This window comes from Chelonia mydas, chromosome 1, assembly GCF_015237465.2.
Source record: "Chelonia mydas isolate rCheMyd1 chromosome 1, rCheMyd1.pri.v2, whole genome shotgun sequence".
Lineage (NCBI taxonomy): Eukaryota > Metazoa > Chordata > Testudines > Cheloniidae > Chelonia > Chelonia mydas.
Window position 1 is genome coordinate 119,326,567 of NC_057849.1, and position 20,882 is coordinate 119,347,448.

Genomic DNA, 20,882 nt, shown 5'->3' on the forward strand with positions numbered 1-20,882 from the left:
ATTGGGCAATTTTAAAATGCCAGTTGCAGGGGTTTTTGTTTGTTTGTTTGTTTGTTTGGGTTTCTTTATGAGGAGTCATGGGTTGCGATATTTTGGGCTAGTTTGCTGATAGTCTGCTACATTTTGGGCTGGGGGGGAGCAAAGGGGAGGGGGCAGTGCCTGTGCTGTGTGTTTCCCTGGGGGAGGGGGCAGCACCTGTATCCTGCGTGGGGGACTCAAGAAGGGGGCAGTAGTGCCAATGCCAGGGGTGGGGGGCAGTGCCCATGCTGGGTGTCTGTCGGGGGTGGGGGGCAGTGCCTGTGCTGTGTGTATGTGTCCTGGGGGGAGAGGAGGGGACAACACCTGTGGTGGGTGGATGGGTGTCTCCCTGGGGGCGGGGGGGGGGGTAGGAGAGGGGGGCAGCGCCTGTGCTGTGTGTGTCCCTGGGGGTGGGGAGGCCGGGGGGCTGTGGCCAGCTGGAAGTGACAGGCGCCACAGGCCATTCACCTGCGCTGCTCGCTCCTCTGCCCCTGCCCCGCCATGGAGCGTCCCCTGGCCGCGCTGCTCCGCAGCCTCCTGTTCTGCTGCGCAGGTGAGAGCCCGGCCCGGGACAGAGCCGGGCGCGAGCCGATGTCCGCGTGTCCCCCCGGCCCGCGCCCATCGTGTGCCCGGCGGGCGGAGCGCGCCCCTGCCCCGCTGAGCCGCCTGTGTCCGGGGCAGGTTGGGATCGGGACAAGGCTCCGGGTCTGGGGGGGGGGGGGGGGGGCTGCTCTCCCCGGCACTTCCCCCCTGCCAGGTTCCCCCCCCCCCCCGGGTGCACTTTGCAGCAGCACTGGGAAGATGCTGCCCCACCCCGCTCGGGGCTCCAGGGGGAGCCGGGACGCTGGAGCCACCCCCCCCCCCCCCCAGGGCAGTGCCGTGCCGTGCCGCGAGCCGCAGCTAAGGTAAGCGGGGCAGGGCTGGCCCCCTGCCTGCCCCCCGACCCGACCTGACCCGGGCTAGGCTCTGCCTCCGCAGCCTCCCCCGCCGCCCGCCTCCCCGCTCACACGGCGGCAGCCTGCCCGGCGGGAGCGCCTGCTGCAGAGCCCGGGCTGAAGCGCTGGAGCCCGGCAGCCTCCTGCAGGCTCTGGGGCTGGGCGAGGAGGAGACCTCCGGCCTGAGAGGGAGCGGCAGCCAGGCTGGACCTAAGGCAGTGGGCAGGGGGAGGCTGCACATGGAAGGGCGGGGGGAGGGGGCTCTGGGCGGAAGGGTGTTTGTTGGGGTGACAGGTTGATTACAGGGGGGCAGGGGGCTCTCGACCGCTGGGTGTTTGTTGGGGTGACAGGGTGATTACTGGGGGCCAGTGATTCTGGATGGCAGGGTGTTTGTTGGGGTGACAGGGTGATTACTGGGGGCCAGTGATTCTGGATGGCAGGGTGTTTGTTGGGGTGACAGGGTGATTACTGGCGGCAAGGGGCTCTGGATGGCAGGGTGTCTGTTGGGCTGGCAGGTTGATTACTGGAGGGCAGGGGGCTCTGGACCTCTGGCTGTTTGTTGGGGTGATAGGGTGATTAATGGAGGGCAGGGGACTCTGGATGGCAGAGTGTATATTAGGGTGATGGGGTTATGGGGTCATTACTCGGGGAGAGGGCTCTCTGGATGGCAGGGTGTTTATTGGAGTGACGGGGTGATTACTGGGGGGCAGTGGGCTCTGGATGGAAGGATGTTTATTGAGGTGACTGGGGTCAGGGGGCTCTGGGTTGCAGGATGTTTATTTGGGGGAGAAGCAGGGGAAATCTGGGTGACAGCTTATATTGGGGCTCTGGGTTTTTCTAGGGTGTAGGGGACTTTGGGTGGAAGGATTTTTAGTGGGGGTCATTGGCTGTCAGGGTTTTTTTGGGGGGGTCTCATCTGGGCTGGGTGTGTGAATGTCTGTCTGAAAAGGGGACTTTAATATGGTTGAGGTAGGGGGTGGCTAGTGGAGTGACCTCCTGTCAAAATTCCCCTTGGGGTTTGGATTTTGAATTTGATTGTCATCTAATCGCTTTGTTGCTAATGTGGAGAACTCCTGCTGGGACTTGTAGCTTTTTAAAAATTTATTTAATCAAATCTGTACTAGGTATCTACCAAAATCTTTCTTGTGTTATTTATGTATAGAACAATGTGTTAATTTTAAAAAAACACATCAATTTGGTTTCAATAAATAGATTGGGCTACTTAGTTTGGGGCTAATTTTTAAGTGACTTTGGGTTATTAATGCAGTAGAAATCTGGCAATCCTGGTGAGGCAGGTGAGAAAGCAGGAAACCGAGTTCTGCAGGCAAGGAAAGCAAATGCAGCCCGTCAGGAGGGAGCTGTCTGGGTCTCTCACCCAGCCCCAGTACCATCCCTGGGTGCCTCTGGGAAACTTTCAGCATCTGGGGATCATCACCTGGCCTTGGGCTGCAGCAGCCCCAAGAGGAAAGATGCCCCAAGCAGCCCCTTCCTGATCCAGGGCAGCTGGTAAGGAGGGAGGGGGGAGTGGAAAGAGGAATTATTCCTGCTTTTCAAAGCAATGACGGATACCGGAATCCTGGGGGTGAGGGGGCTGAGGTCCCACAGGGAGGGAAGGGGAGGGTCCCCGTGGGGCACCTTTGCAGCCAGCGCACCTGATGTTCTGTGAGTGACTGGGCCCTGCAGTGCCCTGTATGTGCCTGTGCAAACTTTACCTGGCACGATGGGTGCTCATGGTGGGACCGGGACTGGACATGTACACTGTGGTCTTGCTGCCCATGGTAGTGTCATGGGGCTTTCTTGGAGGCCAGGCATGCCACTTTTGGCCTTTCCTGTGAAGTTGGCAGAGTTGGGCAGCTCGGGGGCAGCCGGGCATAGCACCCCAAAGAGCACCGGAGGCAGTAGTGGGCAGAGGTAGAGGCTCTGGGACTGTGTTCCACTGTGGGCTGGTACTGTGCTTCTGGGGAGACTCCATGGAGCATCAAGACATGGGTGAACAAGTAAATGAGGGAGAGGCTACAGTGATTGCAGGGTCGGTGACAGGGCTGAGGCTGTGTTTGCAAGGCAGTGAGTTGGAGGGGATGAAGGCTTTGTGGGTCTCTGCAATGCCCTGGCTGCAAGGGGAGAGAGAGAGAGGGAACCAGCCCACTGACCGATTCCTGCTCTAGCCAAGTGCTGGGCCACTGGGGAAGGCTCAAGGGAAGCTATTACCTGTCAGTAAGACACCGGGAGAAATGTCTCCCTGTCTCTTTATAGACAAGTTTAACCCACATTTCCCACTGATCAAAGAAGAGCTCCATAGCCCCACTGAATGGTCCCTAGTTTTGTCAACTGAATATTTCTAGGAGTTGTGTGGGGGAGTCGACGTCGTAGATTGTAATGGTTAAACCATTTTGGTTTTTTTGGACTGTGAAAGAGAAAGTGAGTAGGCTCTGTTCATTTACCTGAGCAGATCCAAAATCAAGAAAGAGCAAGAAGTGCTGGCTTGAAAGGGGTGTGTGTGTGTGTGTGTGTGTGTGTGTATGTGTGTAACACTTTAATTAGGACACAGAGTTGAGCAGTGAGAGACAGCTCTCCCAAATACTGTAATTATTAGGTTACTTAATCATTGAGGCAGGCATGCAAAAAGTGACAATCAATCCCCCAGGCAGGTATTATATTATTGTAAATCATTTCCCTAGCATGAGGTTTATGTGCATTTAAAATAAAGATCATGTTTTTGTCTTCTTTTAATGCACAACGTATTGGCAACCTGAATTCCAAGTAGAAGAGGGTTTCTAACAGGAGATTTGGGAAAGACAAATTTGTAATTGAATTGGGAAGAAGAAAAGAACGTAACTAAGAAAAGCACACACAAACAACACTTGATTATGCAGCATATAGCTGTTATTTAAAGTAGGTAAGAGTTAAAACCAGTATTTGGAAACTAGTAAGCATCTCTATAATTCTACATTATTTGCTTAATGAGCAAATCAACAAAAAATTCTTTTGTTTTGTAATTTGCTATTAGCACAAGCTAAAGAGGGCCTGAATAAATTCATTTTTATAATGTACAATATGAGATGTGTATAGGTAAATATACGCAAATAATTAAAAACAGACACTTTTTTGTTGTCTGAATGTTGTTATCCTATCATCTCTGTATCTGTTTTTTTATTGATATATTTATTTTTTGTCTCTTACAGCTTAAGAACAAAGGAGGGAAAGGAATACCTTTCCCAAATCAACTGCTTATATTATTAAACTCATTTGGAATGGACAATGGAATGTTCCCTACTTTTATCATGATCAAAAACTTCTTCCTTCTCTGCATTTCCATAAGTTTAGCCAATCACTTTGGGTAAGTTGTCACATGTTTGACTTTTTTAAACTGAAGACAGTATGTTCACAGATATGACTTAAAGAACATCTAAAGCTCTGTTTCCTCCCACTGTGTGGCAGGAAGAAAAATAGACTTGCATTTGATCCACTACTGATGTCAGGGGGAAAGGGAGCAATTATTTTTTCCCAATGAAATGTTCTGTTCCCCACCAATTTATGGACCAGTCCTATATCCCTTGCACTGCTGCTGACTGTGGTGAATACTGAAGTCAAAGGGAGTTTTGTGTGTACAAGAAATTCAGGATCACAACCATAGAGGTCAAGCCTGCCAGGTGCTGAATGTGCTGACCCCAGTAGCAAGGCACTAAATTATATTTTAAACTTTAAGTAGATGAAGTTCCCATGACTTCAGTGGGAAAAAGTGCTTAACTTTAAATGCTTAAAGTTAAGTACATGCTTTAGTGTTTTGCTTGAACAAGGCCAGAGTGCTCAACACATTGCAGGGATTGAGCCCCTAGTGAGTTCTGAAATAAGAATTGCTGACACCTTTCTTCTTCTGGATCATAGTACACAGGGTACAGTTGGTGAAGCAAGCCATTTCAGGTTGTAATAGGGCAGAGAGAATTCAGTATGAGCTCCCAGTTATTAAAATTAATTATTTAAAAGTGAGCTTGCTCCTACTCAAAATGAAAATACAGGTTTGAAAGTTGAGAAAATATTTCAACAGAATATGTTACAAACAATTCTATTTAATTAAACTTTTTTAGGTGCCTACCTGAATCATTGTTTTCTGAATGTTAACTATAGCAAATATCACTGCTATATTTCACCTCTCAAAAAACCCCAAACATAGGTGTTTTCACTAACGTACCAGAAACAGCCTATGAAAGTGATTTTAAACAAAGCATTTAGCAAGGTTTATAGACATCTAAAGTGACTACATTTTGGTAAAAAGGTATGTATACAATTTTGTTGAAAAATAAATTTTCCTAATTGAATCCCATCCTGGGACATACATTAACAGCTCCCCACTTTGAAAAATACATAATAAAGATAGATTCAAATAAACTCCCCATCTCAACAACATTACATTTTTGAAGAGTTTGGAACTAGCACTGGAGCCAAACTTTGTGACTGGTGACTCTTTAAAATGCACAAAACTAACACCTGGGTGTGAACTCCCACAAACCTTTGGATCTGAACTTGATGGCTCAGACCCATCTCCAATATAAGCCTATTAAGACACTCAGAACTCTGTTTCCAGTCATTTGAGAAAAAGCAGACAGTTCTAAACGTGCATACTACAAGGAAGCTGAACAGCTGAAAAATTCAAACACTAGTCTATGGTACACCGGCTCCTGCTATCATGCAGCCTATGGCAAAACTCCCATTGGATCTTATTGGGAGCAGAATCAGGCTCTTAGGTCTAGATTCACAAAAATACCGAGGCGTAGTGATGCTCAGAGCCACCATGCCTAACTCTTAGGCCTGAGTTTGGTGTGTGGACTCCCTATGCAATGAATGGGGAGAGAGAGGTGCCTTAGAATGAGCGATTCACAAAACCCAGCACCCTAGCTTCCTCCTCCTCTAAGCTAGCCAGTGGGAGATGCTACGTTGATGGGTGTGTCCTAACCAGCGCCCATCTCTCAAAGATAGATGCCTAAACTCAGACTGCCTGGGGGCACCTACCTCTACTTGGGATTCTCAGCTGCTAACCCTCTCCTGGTGTTAGGCAGGAGGAGAATGACTACCTTGTATTTTACCAAAGGTGGGAAGGAGGACAAGGACAACAACCTCTCTCATAACTTTTAGTCCACTCCTCCTGCTCCAACTGGGGGAACTTCACATCAGAATGTACCATAACTCAGGAGTGAGAGCACTCACCTAAGAAATGACAGAGTCCCTGTTCAAATCCCTGTTCCGCCTCAGACAAAGTGGGGAGAACTGTGGGTCACCCATATCCCAAGTGACTTTCCTACCCACTGGGCTAAACATTAGGAGGGAGGTTCCCCCTGGGGAGGTGGTGTACACTTCTTCTCCCCCTTTATCCCCAGCATTCTGTGTAAGCTTCTCTATAGGGCCTGATCCACTGGCAAGGTCTGAGCTGGATCAGGCCCTGCAAGGCTAACTGGATCAGGCCCTGCAAGCGAGCAATGCCTAGCTTCCCCTGGTTTCTGCATTGATCTGAGCCTTAGGTGTCTGGCTATCAAGCATAAGGGACAGTGCACGTGCTCAGCAGCAGAAACATTGGTGCCAAGGGAACTTTTACTGCAAAAATTGAGGTGCTGAATGAGCTAGGCACCTATGGGGTTCAGAGGTAGCTGAGCAGAGTGTTTGTGAATCTCAGAGGGGCCTTGTTCTGGGATTTAAGTGCCTAAAGTGATAGTTAGGTGCCTACATCCTTTTGAGAATACGTACCTTAGTTTATTATAGAAATGAAAAGGAATTAGACAGTGATAGTATGGCTCTACAAAGATGGTGGTAATTTGTTAAAATTTTACCATTTTGAGAAACATGCTAGGATTGCAACCTTGAGGTCTCTGCCCTTTCACTTCACTGGTATAGTAAGCAGGAAAGCATGCAATAAGTTAGCATTAGCCATGTTTTCTTGGATAATATTCAGTCCTTTAACTTCTGTGTGGTATTCCCTTTAACATAGAAGTGTGGATTTGTTGGTCTTTGAAGACAGGGTCTTCAAAGTGGCTAAAAATAGGAAAAAAATAATGGATAGAAATAAGCCTCAGGCAGGATTCATTGCAAAGTTTTGCCAGTGCACTTCAATTGTGACCTGCAACTCACCTGAGTTGTAAAGCCTGTACCATATAAACAGAGAGAGACAGTCCTGCCAAATTGGGCCATTTGATTCCATGAGTTAATCAAATAGCTATTAAGTACTAAAATGCTACTCTACAATACCATTTTTTCCCTTTGTGATCCAATAATTTACCCTAGGCCTGTAGAGGTAAACAGCTCTAATCCACTCTACTGTTGGTGCTACAGAATTCAAGTACTGCGGTAAGGTCAAATTGTCACTGTGCTCATGCAGCAGCCTCGGGGCAAAAGGTGGTGCAGTGTATCTAAGTAGTTCTGCCTTAGAAGCAGCGGCAATGTCAGTGTATAGTTTAAGTGCTTTGGGATGCTTCAGGATAAAAAGGTACTATATTCAGATAAAATATTAGGGTGGTATAGAAACAGTAGTAGCCCTTTGATTGCCACAGTTAACACTTATTATTGCGAATAGACTGTACTGTAATGATTTAGGATCATTTAGGTTTGGTATGCAGTGCTACATTTTAGTGTGTTTTATTATAAAACATTAAGGAAAAGTTGCTGTCATTTTGGACCAATGGACAAAGATTAAAAAACAAAACACCAAAAGAAGTTGTAGATGAAGGCTGTGATTTTCGAATCTTCCTAGGAGACTAAGACATGTAATACCCAATGAAATAAATGGGAATTATGTATCTAAATCCCACAGACGGTTTTTAAAATCTCAGCAAAAGCAAAATCTCAGCTGTAATTCTGGGCTATCATAAATATGGCATGACTGCTGAGAATTACATACAACATTAAGCCATGGGGGGAAAGAGAGGTGTAGAACTGTAAACATAGTTACATGGTGTTATTAAAAAAAGTGACAAAATTAAAATTCAGAGGTATAGATCAAATAAGACCAGAATACAAAAAACCCCAACCCAGCATTGTTCATATAATAGCGATTTATGACCCTTGTTCTGCATAAACAGTCTAATGTGAGTCAAGCAGACTTCAAGCTTGCTAGAATTAGACCTTAAGTTTTATAATACCTTACTCTACTGAGGTATCTTAAGATGCTTTACAATTTTGCTGAAACTAAAAATTAATCTGTACTATGATGTTAGTGAACAGTATAAAATCAATTACAGTAAAAGCAAACAGCTAAAGATTAGACAAAGGGTCTGATTTTTCATTCCTTGTGCACCCAAAACTTCCACTGAACTCAATAAATGTTTTGAGTGTGCAAGAAATATAGTATCCATTTGTCACAGAACAAACAAAAGGTGGGCATGTTTCTGATGTCACTGGGGGGTCGAAGACAGCGGACAGATTCTCCAGAGAATCAGTGGACCATAGCTGGCATCCCATAGAACAAGGAGTCACTTATTCAGTGTCTTACCCTGTGAAGTATGTGTTGCTTCTTGGGTGCAGTTGAGCATCTTGCAGTATCACGCCCTCAAAAGATTAATTTAGCTGTTATTTGGTAAAGACTCACTTTATGAGTGACCAAAAATATCTTTTCGCTAATGAGAAACCTGACTGGGAACCAGTACTATTGGTGCAAGAGGAGAAGTGAGGTGGATCTTAATCGCAGTCAGTCCAGCTTGCTGTTGACTCTTTCTGCATTTAGAAAACTAAACTGTTAATTGGAGCTGGTCGAACATTTTCATCAAAAAGTCAGTATTGTTTTTTGCATTTTTGAACAGTTCTACTATTACTCAAGCAATTTGGAATGCCAGTAAGTAAGGCCCTGCTTTTCCAATAAATTCAGGCAGTAGAGAGTGATGGATGCATTGCAGCTCCCTGATCCTCAGCCGGCATAAAAGTTAGAGCCAGCAGAGGGCCTATTCTAACCTTGTGTCAGTAGAGGATAAGTCATAGTAGGATGCCCCCTCCTGATCACACTCCTCCTGATACACCCCTTCTCTTCCCTTGCTCTGGGGTACAGCAGAGGATGTAGCAGAGTTGCTGCTGCCAGGTTTCCACCAGTGAAGGGCATTTCCCTACACAAAAGGAGTAATTCTCCACCAGCTATCTTCAGCCCTAAAACTTGACAGTGATTTATCCCAGAGGCAGAAAGGCACAGTCTCTACCTCAGAAGAGAAAAGGGAAGAATTCTGAAAATCTCTCAAGTAGTAGAAGGCTGACTTCATCACTGCAGAAACTTGCTCTTCACACATAAGGCCTCAAGTCAATCAGAATGCCCCTCCACTTGAGCAAAGGGGATATCTTTGGTTTTCTGAAATGCAGCTGAGAGGAAATCTTATGAGGATGCATGTTTACGTTGGTGTTATTCACTATCAACTAACAGTTTTAATCAGAGTGAGTGAGAAATATATGAGCTCTACTAACTCTAGCCTCCGAGCAATGCAAGAATTTTTTCTCTACAATATATTTTTTGAGTGTTTTGTCTGGTCTACTTTTACATATCTTAGTCAAAGGGGCTTCCTTTGTTCTCCATGAGATACTACTCCACAATCTAGTAGCTCTCATCATTCAGATGATTTTCATGAAATTCAGTCTTATTTTACCTCCCCTTCACATTATTCCTGGTTATGCTCTACAACCCTAAACAAAATTTCTTCCCTGGGGTCATCACGCTTCTAGCACTTATAGGCAGTTATCAGTTCTCCCTCATGTTCTCGTAGGGCCTGATCCAAAGCCCATTGAAGAGACTCCCATGGGCTTCCGTGGACACATAGCTCTTTTCATTCTTCCTCTGAATCAGGCATTTCATTCTTTTGGTTTCTCTTTTCCTAATTCCTTCCAGTTTGTCTCTATATAATAGCATGGTACACAGATGCCTATTCAGTCACGAGGAATACTAATTCATTGGGACCCTAATTTCCAGCTGTGTACACTCACAGCCTATTCCTTCCTTCCTTTTTTACCCCTTTACCTTGAAAGACCATCTGAAAAAAAAATGCAAAGCTTACATACCCATAGAACTACCAGTAAAAATGTTGTGCTGTGGAATGAATGCAATAGGGACTGGGGGCTTGGGCAAAAGTCTTTTGGTGAAAGGGACGAAGCTTAACTCATCTTCATAAAAATATGTGGTTCTTCTGTGCAGCAAGAATCTAATCCATGTTTTTGGGATCACTTCATCCAAAGGAGGCATGGAAGACTAAATTACAGGAAGACTGTCGTAATACGCATTTGATATTGATCAAAATTTGTCACTGAGGTATATTGTCGCAGTTTCAGAGTTAGCTGCACCTGTATTTCTCCTCTGTAGTCCCTTCTGGCCATCCACTTAAGGTTTCAGGCTCCGAGTCATTACCTCTCTTTGGTGGGGAGACCCAGGTTTTTTTCCCCTCCTGACCAAAGGTTTTAAGGCTACACATTCCCTTGGCATATACTGTACTGTGATATCCCCAGCAAACCAGTGCCTGTGCTTAGCTTGCTCTATGGGGATATGACCAGTGCGTGCCAGCAGTTACAAGTTACCACACAACTCTTGCTCTGCAAAGTACATTTATTCTTTGGATAAAAGCATCACAGAGAAAATATCTAAAAAAGTCCCCACATACTTACTAACATACCAGAAAACTACCCATCTTCCGCATGGGGAGTCCGATAGGCCAGCATTCCTTCTACCCCTTCAGCAAGGGCTGAGGTCCCCTTTGGACCAAAGGTCCTGTCCATTTGCTAAAGCAAAAGGAAGATCCTGAATCTGTTTAAACTCAGTCTTTATATATCTCAAGTTCTTTCTTTGTCTCTTTGTCTCTGGAAAACGCAGTTGGAACCAGTGTATGCAAGCTATCTCATAGTGGTGATACCTCACTGGAGCTGTTTATGGTCTCAGCGACTTGCCTTAACCAAACCCCACTGTTTTTAGTTCTTGGTGGAGCTGTGGTGGCCCCTACCCCCATCTCTATAGAGTCGGGGACACTCATACATAAACCATTCCTAAATTTAATACAATGCTCTCCAAAGATACTATATGGGGTTGTACTATCTGCCACATATACAGGTAGAGAGACAAGGTGGGTGAGGTTATATTTTTTATTGGGCCATCTTCTGTTGGTGAAGAGACAAATAAAAGATTACCCCACCCCCTTCTCTGTGAGACCCTGGGACCAACATAGCTACAAAAACACTACAAACATAGACATGCAAACAGTTTTATATTTTGCAGAAGGGTCTAGCGTGCAGTTTAGATTTTGAGATTGCTAATGAAAAAGTCATTTACTTTGGGTCAGAGTTAAGGTTGTAATTTTACAATGAAATATGCAATTCTTTATATTTTATGAGAATGTGTTTCTTTATGGGTACTATAAAAACTGCTATGTTATTTAGTACTATCTTCAGCCTTCATTTCCATACTTTTAAATGCTCAAGTTTTATAAATGATGTAATAGGTAAGTATGTTATTGTCACTGAGCAACTTTAATTGTTGGTAAAGAAAGATTTTTGGTTTTGGAATGACAGTGGACTCAGGAAAGACCCCTAAGAGATAGTAAAAGAATTAAAAGCAAAAGAGACAAACTGCTTAAGATCAAATAAACATGACCAAAATCAAGCAAGTATACTTCTTGTCAAAACAATTTAATATTGCAATCAGTTCAGCATAATCAAGGCCATCAAAACCAGCAGAAACGTCTAGCAATGCAAAACCTTATAACTCCCTAAAGATGCTCAGTCATCCACATTGAAAGGTAAACCATTCACAGTTTTAAGCTTCACTGTCTCTGTTGCAATTTGGTCCAAAGCCTGACAGTTAACACTGACAGATTGCTTGTGATAAGGCGATGATATACTGGTAGTTACTTGACAACAATTCTTTCAAGAACTTTCACAAGAAAGGGCAAATTAGACACTGAAAAATATTTTAGATTTCAAAGCTGCTTTTCTTTCTTGCGTTCTTTTTTAAGAATAGGGTTTCCAGTAGGACGGGAATTACACCAGAATGCAGAGACAAATTAATAGTTTGTGTAATAAATAGAGGGGCGTTTATTGGCACTAGGGTGACCAGACAGCAAAATGAGAAAATTCAGGACGGGGGTGGGGAGTAATAGGAGCCTATATAAGAAAAAGACCCCCAAATCGGGATTGTCCCTATAAAATTGGGATATCTGGTCACCCTAATTGGCACTCTCCTGGAGAAATTCAGTTGGCCTGGTACCAAAAGAAAGTTTACTTTTCTGAACTAGTATCTTGACTTCCCTTTTTTGAGATAGCTTTACAATCTAACAATTCTGATAATATATTAAACTGTTTAATGTGTAATTTAATTCCTTCACCTGAGACCAAGGTAAGGGCTGGGGATACGAGTGAGCTGGAAAATAATGAACCCTTAATGATCTTAGGACCTCCTTTTTAAAAAGGGCAATTTCATCTTTCCATCTATCAGGAGGAATAATTGAATATGTCCTTTTGCTGTTGTTGGGGAAAAGAAGCTGATTAAATTTTTTAAACAGGCTTCTGGGATTTTCCTTCTGTATCTGCAATGCCAGCTGAATACTTAGGACCTCTGTCACTTCTGTTACCTACCTCCATTCACTAGGATGTTGTTTTCAACTAAACTGAAGGTGCAGCTGCCATATTATTTTAGTTGATCATTTGCACTGCACTATCCACCTCAGTGAGGCACTGGCCAATGGAGCAGATGTAGTCATAAGAGACAGAACTGGGAGTTAAATTAACCTGGAGAGCATAGAGTGGTTGGATGGTCTTGTGGCTTCGGCAAGGGGTGAGATTCAGTGCAGTGCCTCTAAGAACCTAGGGGGAAGGCTGTAAAAGGGGCTTCAAGGCTTTGCACTCTCCTGATCCTGGGCTGCTCAAGGGGCTGCCTCTAGCATAACTTAGCCCTCAGGGCCGAAGTTACAGCAGCCTCCCAGGGCTGCCCTGTGGGCTCTAGAATTTCTGGGAATCTCCATAGCACTGCCTGCTATGGTCCCCACACTGAAGTGCCCTCCTCCCTCCCCCTCGAATGCTCCCCTATATTATGGCTTGCAAGAAGGTTCATCAAGTGCCTGCACTGGGGAATCGTCTGACAGAGCCCTTTTTACCCAACTAGGCCATTAAAAAGAATATCTTTTCAGTTTTCAAAAAGAGTTTTGGGTAAAAATTCTTACTGAAACATTTTTGAGTTCTGGTTTTTTGATTAAAAAACACAAATATTTGACCAGAAATTAAAATTTTTAAGCAAAACATTTTGGTGAACAATATTTTTTTCACCAAAACAAAAAGGTCTTTCAGTGAAAATATTCCAGCCATTTCTCCTCGTGACCCCATAGTTTCATTGTCTTTAGTAACATATTCTTCATTCTAAAAATACTGGAAAGAAGTTAACATAGGTTCCTTCCTTATGCCCCGGACACAAGGTTAGGTTTGCTTTGTCTGTAAACTCACATAGAGCACCCTGGGCCTGATCCCACAGTACTTGAGCAGACAGTTCAAGAAAGGGGGGAATAGGATATTTTGCTTGCTTAAAGGGCCACCATGCCTGACATATTTAGACATGTCTACTGAAGTCTATGAGACTTTATATTGAACAAGGAATGCATGATTCAACGTAATGGCTGTAGAATCAGGTCCACAATGTATAACAGTTGTTTGCTCAATGCAAGGGATGAAAACAAGGAGGGGAGTAGAAGAATTATTTATTCTGTCCTCTGCTTTTGAGAAACCAAGAAGATTTGAAGTGAAATCCTGGCTCCATTGAAGTAAATGGGAGTTTTGCCATCAGCCACTTGTTCATCTTTGATGTTCTGAGATTTCTCATACAGAAAGATATGTCACTACCTCTCCCAGCAGCAAAGCAAAAAGCAGAAGCAGAGGAGGGGCATGAGGAATAGAGGAAAACCATGCAGTTCACATTGCAGAATTTCATCTGAATACTTCAGACTGTGGGAGAGGGTGGAAAATTGGAGGGAAGCGGGGTATGAGATCTAATCCCCATGGATCCCTCTGAGACTGGCACAGCTTTTAATCTGTTCCCTTTATTTATTTGTTTATTTATTTATTTATTTATTTTAAACAGCTTCTCACTAATGCCAACAGCTTCAGGGAAAGATGACACCAACAATAATATTACCATATTCACCAGGATCTTGGATGGCCTACTGGATGGCTATGACAATAGATTGCGCCCAGGACTGGGAGGTATAGTAGAATTTCTATTGCATCATTTAGTGTCACTCTTGTGTAATTACTACAGTGAAGCCTACATAAAATGAATATTTGTCAGTGGAAAAAACCTGTTAAATGTACTTGCTCTGTCTACCTAACCAAATGGAAACAGAACAAAGCCTTCGTAAACAAATGGCTAATTGTGATGGGGAATAAGATACCATCCAGAAGTTGATGAGAGGATTCTCCTTCTTGCTAGAAAGATCCCGGCTGCTTGCCTTGACTGTAGGGATTCACAGCATCGTAGACTGAGCAAACTGTGGGCAATTAATTAATCCCCACTTAACAGTCTATATAAGAGGGATGTGCTCTCAGCCAAAGAGTGATGGATGGATGGGTCAATCAGTTTCTAGAAGGCTACATTTGGGAGGAGAAACAGGGGGTCCTTTTCCTCTGGAACATTGCTGAAGTGAGCTATTGAGACTTCATACCTTTGCATTGGCCTTAGTTGAAGCAAGCCACAAAGACTGTGCTTTATATCGTGCTTTGAGTGCGGGCAGCCTTGCTCAGTTATTTGCTGTCATAAATACAAAGGGAAGGGTAACCACCTTTCTGTATACAGTGCTATAAAATCCCTCCTGGCCAGAGGAAAAACCCTTTCACCTGTAAAGGGTTAAGAAGCTAAGGTAACCCTGCTGGCACCTGACCCAAAATGGCCACTGAGGGGACAAGATTCTTTCAAATCTGGATGGGGGGGAACAAAGGTTTTGGTCTGTCTGTGTGATGCTTTTGCCGGAAACAGATCAGGAATGCAGCCTGTAAAGTTAGTAAGTAATCTATAAGTAATCTAGCTAGAAAATGTGTTAGATTTTCTTTTGTTTAATTGCTGGTAAAATAAACTGTGCTGGATGGAATGTATATTCCTGTTTTTGTGTCTTTTTGTAACTTAAGGTTTTGCCTAGAGGGATTCTCTAAGTTTTAAATCTGATTACCTGTAAGGTATTTACCATCCTGATTTTACAGAGGTGATTCTTTTATCTTTTCTTTAATTAAAATTCTTCTTTTAAGAACCTGATTGATTTTTCATTGTTCTTAAGATCCAAGGGTTTGGGTCTGTGTTCACCTGTACAAACTGGTGAGGATTCTTATCAAGCCTTCCCCAGGAAAGGGGGTGTAGGGCTTGTGGGGATATTTTGGGGGAAGACGTCTCCAAGTGGTCTCTTTCCCTGTTCTTTGTTTAAAACGCTTGGTGGTGGCAGCATACTGTTCAATGACAAGGCAAAGTTTGTATCTTGGGGAACTTTTTAACCTAAGCTGGTAAGAATAAGCGTAGGGGGTCTTTCATGCAGGTCCCCACATCTGTACCCTAGAGTTCAGAGTGGGGAAGGAACCTTGACATTTGCATTTGGCTCTTAAAGCGGTATGGTATACTTCACATGTATTGTTATACATTACAATAAAGCAAACCACAGAAGTGTTTCACGTAAAGTATTGGTGAGCAGAATCCTCTGTTGCTTGGAGTGGTCTGCCACACTGATAACATTTCCAGTGCAGTAAAATGGTTATTTGTCTCTGGTAGACTCATTGAAAAAATATGTCAAGTGTCAAAAATATGTCAAAAATATGTCAATATGTCAATATGTATACTGTACAAAATTATATCTATCGCACAGCAGAGCCTCCTTACACAATAGATTATTTTTAATACTAATTTAAAATAACTCTGTTGAAAGAATTATATTTTGCAGCAATAAGGCAGTTCATTGCCGATTGTATCGGTATTTAGAAATCTTCAGTTGGGACCCAATCTTGACATAATGGGCCTGATCCTCACTCAGGCAAATCTCTCTTTCAAGTCAATGAGAGTCTCACCTGAATAAGGGCTGCATGGGCAGCTCCACTGTGAGACCATCACATTACTTCTAGTAAAATGGGAAAGCCCCTGCACCAGTAACACTGTGGATCTTATCTGATGCCCTAGTCCTTAAAAAAACAAACAAATTATATTTAGTTAGCTGTGTGTGGCCTAAGGCAATCCAGTCTCCCTGAACAGAGGGCCTCTCTAAAACCCATTGAAGTCTTTCCGGTCACTCTCATTGGATTCAAATCGGGTTTGGATCAGGCAGGCCCATGACACATATTCTTCTAATCACCTCTAAGGGTTTCTGTAGTTGAATAGGTTTTTGTTTTTCCTTTCGATAATATTTTCTTCTAATGTGATGCCTGACTTCACCTTCCCAAATATTTTAAGTTCCACAATTGGGAAATAACATGTACAAGTCGTGCAGAATAAATCAAACTTATTTTATAGTGTGAGTGACAAAAATCTCTAGAAAAGGTAAAAATAAAAAATACCCTTTTCTATGATCAGCTAGATGTGATGAAATTGTATTTGTACACCTGCTGTGTAGCACCTATATCTGCTATTTGAAAATGCCAGTATTTAAAATTACATCCATTATCCCTGCTACTCCGACCTTGTCCAGGCCCTGTATACATTTCTCCTCTGGCTTCTCCTCACCTTCTGCACAGGTTTAATCTTCCTGTTCTGCTTTCCAAGACCTTTTACAGCCTGGCTTCCACTCACTTCTCTGCTCTTCTAGCCTTTTGCTCCCAGTCACTCTGATCAAGGTGTTCTACTAACTGCTTTCCTCTTGCTCTTGCAGACACTCATCCACACCGCTCCTGTTCCTGGAATCCCCTCTCCTGGACTTGGTCCACCAACTGTCCAAGTCCCTTCTTAAAAAGCAATACTTCCAAAATGTCTTTGAACCATAATCCTCTCCGCAGAGAAGTATTAATAATCCCATGGCTAAACGTGATAACCACAAAACAAGTTAAAAAAGATAAATCCATATGAAACTTATGGAACTAACAGACTGCGTCATGTATTTCACCATTCTTACACACCGCTCAGTGTTTCCACTGTCTCTTCCCTTGTTTGTGCAGTGAGTTGTCTATGTAGATTTTACACTCTTTGGGATAAGTACTTAGGGCCTGATTCACTATTGTCCTGTTCCCGGTTTAGTCAGTTACGTCAGTGTGATGTAAGTATGATGTGTATGTACAAGGCTACCATTCTGATTTTGCATTGGTGTAATTGACTTCCAAAGGGGTATAGCAATGCCTTTCAGGAACCAGGTCTTTCATACATGTCTGTAGGGCAGAGTTACAGTCAATTAATATTTATTAATGTTCATATAGTTTGTATTTTAGAAGACTTTCTAAGCCTACTCTCACCACTATGACACCATTGAAAAAAATGGGACTTGGGCTCCGAGCTCACTTAAAATCTTCTGAAAATCCCATGCTTAAAAAAACATTAAGTCTGGGATTGTCAAAGGAGCCAAAGACTTAGGCACCCAAAGCCCATTGAATTTCAATGTTTTTGGCTTCTTAGAAAATCCGGGCCTAAAAAATGTAGTTATTAATAGAAAAAGAAATACATCCAGAGTGTATATTTGTTTGTTATAGCAATTACTGATTCACGGTCTGTGTCTCTTTGCTACAGAGAGAATAACTCAGGTGAAAACAGACATCTACGTTACCAGTTTTGGTCCAGTGTCAGACACAGAAATGGTAGGTTATAGCATATGAATCCTAAATCAGTATTATTTCTGTTGTTAAAATACCTGTAAAATTATTATTTCTTTTGAGACACATTATTAACATGATTGGTTCTTTATGTCAGGAATACACCATTGACGTTTTTTTCCGACAAAGCTGGAAAGATGAAAGACTTCGATTCAAAGGACCGATGCAACGCCTCCCTCTTAACAATCTGCTTGCCAGCAAGATCTGGACTCCAGATACTTTCTTCCATAATGGTAAAAAATCTATAGCTCACAACATGACAACACCGAACAAACTTCTACGCCTTGAAGATGATGGCACCCTACTCTATACCATGAGGTAAGGATTTTTCCGATTTCTTTTTATTCTTACTCCCTAGTAGCTCTACAGTTACTTGTTTGGAATGTCAGATTTTTCTCAGAATAGAATTAATAAAGTAGACTTTTTGCACATTTTTATGAGAATATCAAGAGAAAATGGAAAGCATAATCGCTGCCTATAATTACTAATTAATTTGCAGCTTCTGAACAATGCTAATGCTGAAATATTTTCTTTGGTGAAATGGAATGCATATTCTCTGTGGAGCAGATGATTCAGTCCTACTGTTTTATGTAGGTCTGTACTCTCCTATTACTTTTGATTTCAACCGCTCTGCTGATGTGATGTGAGAGAGCTGTTTTAACTACCAGAAAGTTAAATCTGTCTCTGGTATAGTACATCTTGAACTCTTAAAGCTTCTGTTTGTTTCTAGTTCTAATTTAGCTGAAGGACAAGCCATCACTGGAATAAAGCCTTGCAGGCAGTAGATAGGGCATTACAAAGCTATTTAACAAGTGCACTTTCAAGACAAAGCTGGTACATTTTTTAGTCTTTGAGAATCAGATCTATGTCTGAACTTTTCAAGGCCCTGCTTCTTATCTGATCTGATGATATTATGAAGCCTCATCAATTCTTAACCTAGATATTATATCAGTGATGTTAAAGCATGACCTACTTTATTTCAAATTCTCCAAGAACAACTCCTACATTACTGGAGCCTGCTTTGTTCGTTATAAGTAATTCATCTGCAGTAATTAAGACTGCTTTGTATCTGTAGCAGGGCTTTCATTGAGAGTGTAGTCATATGGACAGCACTTAAAAAGAGATTTTAAAAAATAAAGAAGAAAGTGTTTACCCTAAGCTTATGACATTTGAGTATCTGCCAAATCTAAGCGTGGCCTAAATCCCTGCCTCATAACTCTTCTTTGAAAAGAACGGAAAGATCTAGGAATGACTAGGAATGTAAAAAGGAAAAGAAAAAAGACTTTGTACTGAAATAAAGGTATTTTAAACAAAAGAGCACAACTAAATAACCAGTCCCATAGAGCAGTGGTTCCCAAACTTGTTCCGCCGCTTGTGTAGGGAAAGCCCCTGCCGGGCTGGGCTGGTTTGTTTACCTGCCGCTTCCAGCAGCTCCCACTGGCCTGGAGCAGCGAACCGCAGCCACTGGGAGCTGCGATTGGCTGAACCTGCGGACGCAGCAGAATAAACAAACCGGCCCGGCCCAGCAGGGACTTTCCCTGCACAAGCGGCAGAACAAGTTTGGGAACCACTGCCATAGAGACACTGTGGTTCGGTAACTTCCCTAACTTTCTCTGTTCCTCATTGCTGTTCTTTTTCACATGGATGGTCATTGTAATGATCTCAGTGGGAAGTCCTGAAACAAACTGGGGAGACATTAAAAACAACAAACAGTGTGTGTATGTGTGTTTACAATAGTTGCAAAAGAAACCCAAGTTCCCAAACTGTATTAAAGGGGCAGGCTGTAATTCTGGTCTCACTGACACTGAGGTTACCCTGGTGGAGCTCAACTGACGGCCATGCACTTGCTCGCAGTAGACATTGGTGTATATAAAGTCAGAGTCAAACCTGCAGTCTACATGGAGCCAAGCCAGGTACCTTCTGTTGCGTAGCAGAAAATCACAAGTTTACAGCTAGCATGTGGTACTTGAGAGAGCATTTGTTTTACAACATTTAGGACATTGAGTTAACTCTTTCTGATGGCTTCAGTTCAGACAGCAAGTTAAGGCTACCTGGATTGTCAGTCACATGGTTTTCTTCCAGGCTATAGAAAAGCCCACAAAGTCCATGTAGCTCAACAATGTAAAATAATTTCTGATGTTATGGGGGAAGAGGAAAGGAAGGAGCAGAAATAATTTTATCATATATATCATAATAGGGAATGAAATCCATCTCTTTTTAAACAGCCTACTTTCAACTTTATGACAATTTTAAAATTTCAGATAAAACAGTTGGGTCATCCTGTTGTATGTGTCATCCTACTGAATCCTAGGCCAGGAGATAATCATAATCAGATCAAGATGTCTCTAAGACGCTGTGCTACATTAAGAGTGTCAGCTCTTTCGCAATTGGCCATTTCTGAGGTAGATTTCAGTGGTAGAAATAATATGTAGTAGCTAATCCCTAAAGAAATGACTAATAGCTGTAAAATGTCAAATTTCAAAAGTGTGACAAGGAGAAAGCACAAGGCATGTCAATAGGTAAAGTTACACCCATCCCAGAGCTCTTAACTCATTTTGGGCAATTGGCAGAGAACTCTGCCTTCAGGTGGAGTAGAAAAACTTCCATTTTTAAACAACAAAGGGTCTAAACGTCTCATGGGAAATTTGCCCAGAACTTATTGACAAAGTGCTAAAGATGCAATCATTTCCATGATATCATGGAAAGGGCCACCCAAATACCCTGGGAGAACCTGCTTCAGTACAGGAGGAAAAAAAAAACCCACTGCCTGCACACTCCTAGTTGTCACTTTCTACCCTACACTGGAACCCATATGAGGTATCATCAAGTCATTAAAAGCCACATTTGATGGGGATCACATGCTGAAAGAAATCTTTCCTGAACCCCCGCTTCTGGCCTTCAAACAACCCCCCTAGTATCATCAAGTTCATTATCAAAAGCAAGCTCCCTACAGACCAAGACACACCAACTCAAAGCGGCACCAGACCCTGCCAGAATAATAGATGCAGACCCTGCAGACGTATCTCCACTTCTACAAGGATCAGTACCTCCACAACATACCTTTCAAGATTCATGGGTCATATACATGCCTATCATAACAGATGGTGTACCTCATCTAGTGCATTAAATACCCCAATAACAATTATGTGGGCGAAACAAGACAGTCACTTCACTCTCGAAAGA

General features: G+C 43.0%; 1 protein-coding gene across 2 annotated transcripts in view; it reads left to right on the top strand.

The window, feature by feature from the left end:
* The first annotated feature begins 1,003 nt into the window (after positions 1 to 1,003).
* The window catches only part of GABRA5 (gamma-aminobutyric acid type A receptor subunit alpha5), an 83,709-nt gene continuing 63,830 nt past the window's right edge, over positions 1,004 to 20,882 (top strand). The window contains exons 1-6 of one of the 2 annotated variants that reach the window (XM_037898751.2): positions 1,004 to 1,171; positions 3,718 to 3,849; positions 4,136 to 4,290; positions 14,017 to 14,138; positions 17,617 to 17,684; positions 17,797 to 18,017. In XM_037898751.2, coding sequence (XP_037754679.1) covers positions 4,205 to 4,290; positions 14,017 to 14,138; positions 17,617 to 17,684; positions 17,797 to 18,017 — 497 coding nt within the window. In that variant the 5' untranslated portion in view covers positions 1,004 to 1,171; positions 3,718 to 3,849; positions 4,136 to 4,204. The remainder of the gene's footprint in view (positions 1,172 to 3,717; positions 3,850 to 4,135; positions 4,291 to 14,016; positions 14,139 to 17,616; positions 17,685 to 17,796; positions 18,018 to 20,882) is intronic. The other variant, XM_037898755.2, reaches the window with a different exon arrangement.